This window comes from Myripristis murdjan, chromosome 23 (assembly GCF_902150065.1).
Source record: "Myripristis murdjan chromosome 23, fMyrMur1.1, whole genome shotgun sequence".
NCBI lineage: Eukaryota > Metazoa > Chordata > Actinopteri > Holocentriformes > Holocentridae > Myripristis > Myripristis murdjan.
In genome coordinates, this window is record NC_044002.1 from 19,488,576 (window position 1) to 19,497,696 (window position 9,121).

Below are 9,121 nucleotides of genomic sequence, written 5' to 3' on the forward strand. Positions count from 1 at the left end.
TGTGGATATGAACGCCTGTCGCTGCGAGTTGAATAAATAAATGAATCAGACTGAAAAAGCAAACATCCAGTATAGGCAGGTCTACAGTTCAATGTTGTGCCACTGCTCTCTGATGAAGCACAATAACAGTTTTCGTTTGTACTCACCTCGACTTTTACTGTTGATCCAGAAAGACAAACTGCAAAATGTCGTCGTTCAGGTTTACTTTCACTTCCACTTTCTCAAAGCGCCTCCTCCTCTCTCCTCTGGTTGCAGTGTTCCTCCACCCTCTGGCTGCACTTTGATTAGGAAGCTGATATTTTGTGGCCAAACTGTGTTTTTGGTGTGTGCCAAAGTGCCCAAGTTCTGGCAAAAGATAGATTTGATTTACATCTGTCAGTGTCGCCATGTTAAATAAATAAATAAATACAAATAAATTAAACGATACTAAAATTAAACAAAACAAAATAAAATAAAATTTAAGAAATACACCTTTGGCAGCATTTCTTTTGTGCTACCTAATTCAGTTTTAAATAAGACACTGATGATGATGATGTGTGGAAGTCCATTTCCGCGAGGCAAAATAATAATAATAATAATAATAATAACAATAATAATAATAATAATAATAACAACAACAACAACAACAATAATAATAATAATAATAATGTAAATAATAACTATGAGATAAAAAGTCGAAATGATGAGAAAGAAAAGCCGAAATTATAATGATTGGTAATGATAATAATTTCTATTATCTCATAATTTCGACTTTTTTTTATCCCATAAGTGTGACTTTATCTCATAATCATGACTGTTTATCTCACAATTTCGACTTTCTATCTCATAACTTTTCCTCTGGCAGAAATAGGCTTCCATAAATGATGTAATATCCTGCTACTGCTGCAGCTGTTATTTTTTTATTATTATTATTATTTTTTCCATACGCCCATTTCCCTCCTCACTATCAAGCATGATAAAATCATTCAAGTAATCTGCCTCAGACTTTTCCTATGATCAGTTTTTGGCAAAGCGCAGGTGACCTGAACCCCAACTTATCAACATCATTTCTAGACATGATCAGTGTTGTAGTGAAGGGAATACACAGGTAAATGGACAATTTAATATTTCACTTTTTCACTTTCATTGTTCTTGTTTCACTCAGCTTCATCTCCAAGACAAATTCCTGTGTACATTTGACCAATAAAGCGATTATGATTCTGATATTTTTATTTGTATTACAGTATACAAATCATTTTCACCTCCACCCAGTTTGAGCCAAACCCTCACATTTGAGAGAATCCTTCAACCAGAGGAGCTGGGATCACAGCATCCACCTTGCTGAAGTGCCCTTGAGCAGTTCACTGCATCCCTGCTGACAGAGACCATTTCTGTGAAGATCGAGTTCATATCATAGCGCTATACTGGGACGACTGAAGAACAACAGCAGCAGCAACTGTTTCTACAGCACGCTGGCCATCTCCAACAAGAACAAAGTCAACAGGATCACACACGCTGCCTCCAAAATCCTCCACTCCCCCACAGCAAATATCTCAGACATGACTGACAGAGCCATCACACACTTTGCACTCACAATAATCAATGACCCCAATCCCCCCCTCAACCCACATGTCACACTGCTGCCGTCAGGCCGCCGATACAGGACTGTGAGGTGGAGAAGAGCTCGCTTTGCCACAAGTTTTGTCCCTTCTGCCATCGCAGCATTAAACGAAGTGTCTCACTGATCCAGTGTAGACATTTTCTCTGTGTGTTGCTGCATGTATATGTGTTGGGACATTGGAGGGGGGTTACCTGTATGTTCCAGTGATGTACAGGCTGTGAAGACAAATTTCCTGTGGGACAATAAAGACTATATCTATATATATAGCATAATGTAGAGAATTTCAGGTGGTGTCTCCTGCCCTCTAGTGGCCATGTTGGAGGCCCGCAGCATTTACCAGTACGGAATAGAAATGGTTGTTTCCTGTTTTCTGTTGAGTGCTTTTACAGTGCAAACTTTTTTTAAGCATTTAAAATGTAAATTGTCACCCATTTTCACATTTATTGTGTTTATGGGATTCTGTTTAATATGAATGAACCTGCTCTATACTTTTCATTTTGTTGTTGTTCCTGTTGATTATGCTCTGTAGTGGCTTGTAAGCCCATGCAGGCGGGCCGCCTTTTGCTGCATGACACCTGAAAATTAAATTACTATTACTACAGCTATTTACTTGGAATTATTTACTTACTTATTTATTGTAGTTTAACTTATTTAGCTTCAGTGAGGCTGCATTTTCCAGAAGCCATTTAAAGTGAAAAGCATGAAAAGGTTAATGTTGTGCCACTGTACATTTACATTTATTTGGAAATTACTTCACAAGAAAGGAAAGAAACTATTTGCAGCGACCAAAATACACTGGCGATGTAAAATTGACATGCAAATCCCTGTTTTGGGGGGTTTATTTTAACTTATTCAAACTTTACATGATGCTGAACTTACTTTATATTTTTAGATATTATATTATAAACTCTTATGTTGTCTCTTATGTGAAGCACTCTGTATGACCAGGGTGTTTGAAATGCGCCGTCTCAAACTTTGCCTGGCCTATAATGTTACTATAATATTCCTGTGGGAAATTAATGTGAAGTATGTATAACATGAAACTCACTTCTCATGTGCAATATTGAGTTTTATTGTAATACTTTACTATCATGTCACTACTCTTATGATAGATGAGCAATTTTAGTTCATTTTGGCTTTATTTTGGGTATCAATCAGAATCATAATGAAAAACCTTGGTTGTAGTGTGAGGATCGTAGTTATTATAAAGTACCTCAGTAAAACAGCTGACTACAGTCTTCTTTTCTATCAAGGTTGAAAGTGGACAAAACAGCAAGAACACAAAAAAATTGATATTAACACAGAAAAAAGCTGAATTCACATCTTTTTATTTGAATAAATTGTCATGCAATTAACGAAAAATTATTTTTTTTTTTAATGATTTGCAAACCACTAGTAATTTTGTCGAAATAAAACTCTGTGATTGGACATGAATATGATTAATGTATTTCGACACGATAGATACGTTACAAGGATTTAGTAGTGAAGTTAATCATTGGATATTTGAAAATTTGAGCTTAAATTGCTGGAAAGTTTTCTGAAAAAACCTTACTGTTATGGGAGACTCATCTGTTTTGTTGACAGGACAGATGATCAGAGGGGCCGAGTTTTTACCACCATCATTAAAACAGGCACTGAAGAATGGGTGGAGTTTCTCAGTGAAGCTGCAGCTGCTATAGGAGTAGATAAGAGCTGCAGCATCTACGTCATAAAAGGAGACCAGACCCTCCTCATAATCCACAAACACCCCCACCTTCTGAGGCTGAGACTTCAGAGAGAGACGGACACCAGGGCCAGCATTAGCTTTGTGCTCATTTTCATTCCTCAGACTTATAGTCCAGTAGCCATTCTTGGGGTTCAGAGTGATTTTTCCCTTCCTGTTGATCGACTCTCTGCCCACTCCTAAATCCCAGTCAGTCTTCCCTTTAACCTGAACCTCGTAGTAAAATCTTCCTGAAGAGAAGCTCTGTTTTCCTACAACATTGGGGCAACAAGAAAATCTCTCTGGGTTGTCTAGGAGTCTCTTCTTTACATCACTGTCATTTACTTGTTTCCCATCATCAGACAGGATGAGTTTGGGATTTGCTGTATCAGGATCCAGAGTCACATCCACCTCAAACTGCTGGACCACCATCATTAACACAGGGACAAAAATATGGGTGGAGTTTCTCAGTGAAGTTGCAGCCGCTATGGGAGTAGATAAGAGCTGCAGCATCTACATCATAAAAGGAGACCAGACCCTCCTCATAATCCACAAACACCCCCACCTTCTGAGGCTGAGACTTCAGAGAGAGACGGACAGGAGAGTCAGCAGCAGCTTTGTACTCATTTTGATTCCTCAGCCATATAGTCCAGTAGCCATTCTTGGGGCTCGATGTGATGTTTCCTTTCCTGTTGATTGACTCTCTGGCCACTCCTAAATCCCACTTGGTCTTCCCTCTTACCTGAACCTCGTAGTAAATTCTTCCTGAAGAGAAGCTCTGCTTACCTAAGACACAGGTACAGCGAGAGAATCTCTCTGGGTTGTCCGGGAGATTCTTCTTTACATCACCATGATTTACTTGTTTCCCATCATCAGACAGGATGAGATGGGGATGTGCTGTATCAGGATCCAGAGTCACATCCACCTCAAACTGCTGGACCGTCTTCAGCTCAGCCTCAAGCAGCTTCTTCATCTCTTTACTGAGCGTCTCCTCCAGCTGAGCCACAGCTCTCCTCACACTCCCCACATATGATGAGCGATGGACTCTGACCTCTGTCCAGTTCTTGGTGTGTGGAGGAGCGCTGAGGGATGGGAAGCTTTGGAGGAGGTGGAGGTGGTCTTCAGTGTGTGAGAGCTGCTCCACCTCAGTGCTTCTCCTCATCAGCTCAGAGATTTCCTGTTGCAGCTCTTTGATGAAGCCTTCAGCCTGTTGCTCTGTTGTTTTCTGCTTCTCTTCAATCATGTCAATGAGCTCAGCCTGGCCTCTCTCAACAGACTGCATCAGAGAAGTGAAGACCCGCACACTGTCTGCTATCTCTCTCTCTGCATCTTCCCTGCTGAGCTCCACTGACCGTTTGATCTCCTGAATCTTCACTCGTCTCTTCTGGATCATTTGTTGAATTTCAGCCTCTGTTTTCCCCAGCTCAGCCTTCTTTCCTTCATATTCTTCTTTCAGAGGAACAATGTCATGTGACTTGTGGTCTGAAGCAGTGCAGAGCATACATAAACACATCTGGTCAGTCTTGCAGAAAAGCTCCAGTAGTTTATCGTGCTTCTTACACATCCTGCCTTCCAGGTTGTCCACAGGATCAATCAGCTGATGTGATTTCAGGCCTGTGATCCTCTGATGAGGCTCCAGGTGAGTCTCACAGTAGGAGGCCAGACACACCAGGCAGGACTTCAGGGCCTTCAGTTTGGTCCCGGTGCAGACGTCACAGGGAACTTCTCCTGGTTTGGCACATCGTTGGTCTGAGCGGCTGCTGGCTTTCTTTTGAGACGACTTCCTGAACTGAGCAGCCATCTCAGATATGAAAGTGTTGATCCGCAGCTCAGGTCTTCTGTAGAAAACCTCTTTACACATGGGACACTGATACGGGATGTTAATATCCCAGTGCTGTGTGATGCAGGTTTTGCAGAAGTTGTGTCCACATGGTGTGGTGACTGGATCAGTGAACACATCCAGACAGATGGAGCACAGGAACTGATCTTCAGATAGCAGACAGCTGGCAGCAGACATTTCTACACAACGACACTGAAAATGATGAGTACAATGTTATGTTTTTTCTTAATTCTTAAATTTGCGTTTAACAAGATCAACACTAAATTGCTGGCCAATTGTATTGACAAGTGTCAGTGCAACGTGACGACACAGAGACACTGAATGTGACTGACACTCAATTACAGTGACTTCAGTTACTTCTTTACTTTTAAGCACATTAAATATTATGTACTGTACTCACCTGTTAATCTTACTCTGAAATATTGTTGTTAAAGTCTTGACAAATTTGTTTTCTTTGGAGAGACGAACGAAGGCTTTTCAACTGCATTAATGCTGCTGAATTTCTTTCCCTTGCCTTTCTGCAATGTGACGTTGAAAGAATCCTGTTTTTCCAGTGTAGCTCCGCCTCTCACTGCAAGTACATTGTGAATGTTTTGATGCCTAATTTAGTTTTGGCTGCGATTTCAGTCTCATACTTGTGAAGAATAAGTTTTGGCTGAACCTAAATGCAGACACAAATACTGAGCGACCATACAAATGATTTCACATTCAGTGTATTATCTGCAAAATGTATATACTTGAGGTTTTTGCTCCAATCCAATCCAATCCACTTTATTTATATAGCACAATTTTAACAAACACAAGGTTTTCCAAAGTGCTGCACAACAAGATAACATACAAGATAACACAATAGAAGCAGAATAAAAAGGTAAAATACACAATAGGATAACGCGATAAAATAAGATAAAATAAAATAAAATAAAATAAATCTGCTAATCTTTTCCCAAAGCAAGCATTTATATTTTCAGACTATTTTAGGATGACAGGTATGATTTTTCCTTCCTTTTATCCAGCCAGTGGTTTCCATTCATTCCACTACAATAAGAAAATGAACTTTGAACAAACAACATTTGGTAAGCGGGTATTAGACTTTGACCTCTCTACATCCAAGGTTTGGCAGTATCTACAACATAAGCACTTGTTAACAAGGGTCATTGGGTCACTCAGAAATACGGCCCATAACTGTGATATTCTCGCTGGTCTAACAATGAAATGGAACAGGTCATGAGGCTTCGTTTTACTATTCAAAGATTTGTAAGCAGGCCAATACAGCTCCTAATGCTTGAAAGAAAGCTTGGCAATGAGACCTGGGCCTTTCATTAAGTATACCAGAGTGGGAGGGGATTCGTGGAAACGCTAAGAAAATGTCACAGGATATTAAAATTAGGCTCAAACAATTCAAAATTCTCAACCGTTTTTACTGGTCACCCTCTCGGCTTCATAGACGAGGACTTAAAGACTCAGCGGTGTGCTGGAGGTGTCAGGCCCCAGAGTCAGAGGGCACTTTATTTCATGCCCTGTGGGAGCGCCCAATGATTCACGACTTTTGGAAGCGGGCTCACCAACAAATCAGAGACATTTCTGAGGATAATTTTAAATTTGAACCACGGTTGTTCTGGGTGACCCTTTACAAGTTTTGCACTGCAATGCTTCCAACTGGATTTTGACTTGTATCATGCTGGGTAGACCTGGTTTTGATGAAAGGGTGGAAGATGCCAGGAAGTCCTTCTTTCCAGGACTGGCTTACTGAACTGGGTAAAGTAGCCTCCTATGAGCAAATGTTTTATAGAAGAATTGATAGATGGGAAAAATACACCAAAAAATGGGGGGAATATATTGTATATCTAAGACTGCATAACAGAGATTAATACTGGCTTGAACTGCAGTACACCTGTAAACTGTAATATCATGCTCATTGCACCGTTTTTTAAAAAACATTATTATTATTATTATCATTATTATTAGTGTTGTTGTTGTTGTTATATTATTATTATTATTATTATGTTGGTATGTGCATATGTATATATGTATATTTATATGCATATATTTGTATATGTGTGTATGCATATATATGTGTATATATATTTTGCTTGTTTTGTGTTCTTCCTTTTAGTGTCTGTACAGTGTTAAAAATGAAAACTTCAAAAAATATGAATAATAAAAAAAAAAAATGAACTTCCAGTGACTTCAAACCTTCCTCACATTTGTATTCCATCCCTGTGATAAAAATCATCCAGATTATTTGTCCTAAAATCAGCAGCACTGTTGTGTTTTGATGACTTGAAATTGGGAAAGGAAAAAAAAACAAAACAAAACAAAAAAACTCTTTCTCTACCAGGGAAAATAGTCCCAAGGGGAAATGTTTGCTTTACCCAGCCAGTTATCAGTTCCATGGTTTATGAATATTGATGACTTGGTTGGCCACAGAAGCAGAACATTATAAGGTGTTTTAAACAAAAATTACAAATTTGAAAATCAAGGGATTTTTCATGATATGCTGTAAAGTCTTGAGCACCTGTGCATGATTTTGCAAAATGATTTGTTGCAATGTAAAATGTGGGAACACTGTTGTTAATGGATGAAACATTCAAAATAACCGGTATGGTCCTTTAAGTCCATACTGAGGACACCACCCTGCAGGTCCCGAACACTTCCAGTTTAAAGAAAAGGAAAAAACACACATGCATACACACACTCTCCAAAGAGCTCGAGATCACACAGCCCACATACATGGTTGGCATCATATTGTGAAATTTCACACATGAAAGATGAAGAGCTACTAGCAGAAAAAAATACCTCTCAGATGATTCTGAGCTTTAACATCAAGCAGTGTCAGACAGAGGCCACCCCTCATATTTGATCAGTGTCTGCACCTTCTTGTCCTCTGCTTTCGGGAGACCTGGAGACGTTTTGTTCCTGTATTGGTGCATTACGCAAAATTGTTTAAAGGTTGATTGAAGCGAGGACCGTGTAGACTCAACTGACTAATGTGAAATAAGCACATAAAGTGATGTTGAGTCTACATGGTTCACAACTCACTGATATTTTCCCCCATTTTTTCACACGTATTCCTCAATTTTTTGCCAGTTGGGTCCTCTGCTCATCTTTGCGGGCTGATCTTTTATTGTGAAAGGTTCCACAATCTATCACTGAGCATTTGTTCTTTGTCATGGATGTGACTGAAAATGTAGTCAATTACAATTGTTCTGCAGGACTTTACTGGACTTGACTCGGTTATCATGAGCACAGAAGGAGAGGCACTTTGCAGGTTCCATTTTAGAGCATTTATTCTTTCTTTTGCATTCAGTCAGAGAGGATGAAGTTGACTGGTGTCATTTTCAACAACAAAGAAGCACACATACATACATGCATCTCAAATCTTCACACATCTTAAACACAGAAATTAATAAATAAATCACTTCGATTAGTACAGCCCTATACTTTAATAATCAAAACAGCAAAATTAACAGATGATATTACATTACTACACAGGCTGCCAAGGAAATACAAAGTAATAAACTGTAATAAACTACTCTCTCAGATGCACTCAGGAGCAAAAAACAAAGGGATGCTCCTCAACTGAAGTGCAAAGAGTGAACAAGCTCAGGAGACTTAACACACCTGTGTCAGCTCCTAACTTCAATAGACACACCTGTGCATGCTGAAGGAGGGAGCTCTTGTGCTCCCCAGTCTAGCAGTCATGTGACTTCCACTCCCAACAACAACACTCAAGCAAAAATATTCTTAAGTCAAAGGAAAATGACTCACTTAAAAACAACAACAACTCCAAAAGTCAAAGTACAGCACTGCAGCTCTCTCTCCTGTTCAGCTCCTACCTGCTGCCCTGGTTTGCTCCTTCAGTTTTGAATTCGATCACAGAGACAAACCCCTGTCGACAGAGGACACACCTGTGAGGATCAGATTATCATCAGAGTCTATCAGAGGGTGCAGTCCTCCCTCTGGTGGCCATATTGGAGGA

At 39.6% G+C, this 9,121-nt stretch overlaps 1 protein-coding gene across 1 annotated transcript; it reads right to left on the reverse strand.

Moving 5' to 3' along the window:
• Positions 1-1,611: 1,611 nt before the first annotated feature.
• On the reverse strand, positions 1,612-5,642 carry LOC115355587 (E3 ubiquitin-protein ligase TRIM21-like). Its single transcript, XM_030046445.1, has 4 exons — positions 5,543-5,642; positions 4,089-5,334; positions 3,153-3,574; positions 1,612-1,644 (listed from the first exon to the last, which is right to left on the reverse strand). Exons 2-4 carry the CDS (start codon positions 5,317-5,319, stop codon positions 1,612-1,614), a joined length of 1,686 nt encoding a protein of 561 aa, XP_029902305.1. The 5' UTR covers positions 5,320-5,334; positions 5,543-5,642.
• Between the last annotated feature and the right edge of the window lie 3,479 nt (positions 5,643-9,121).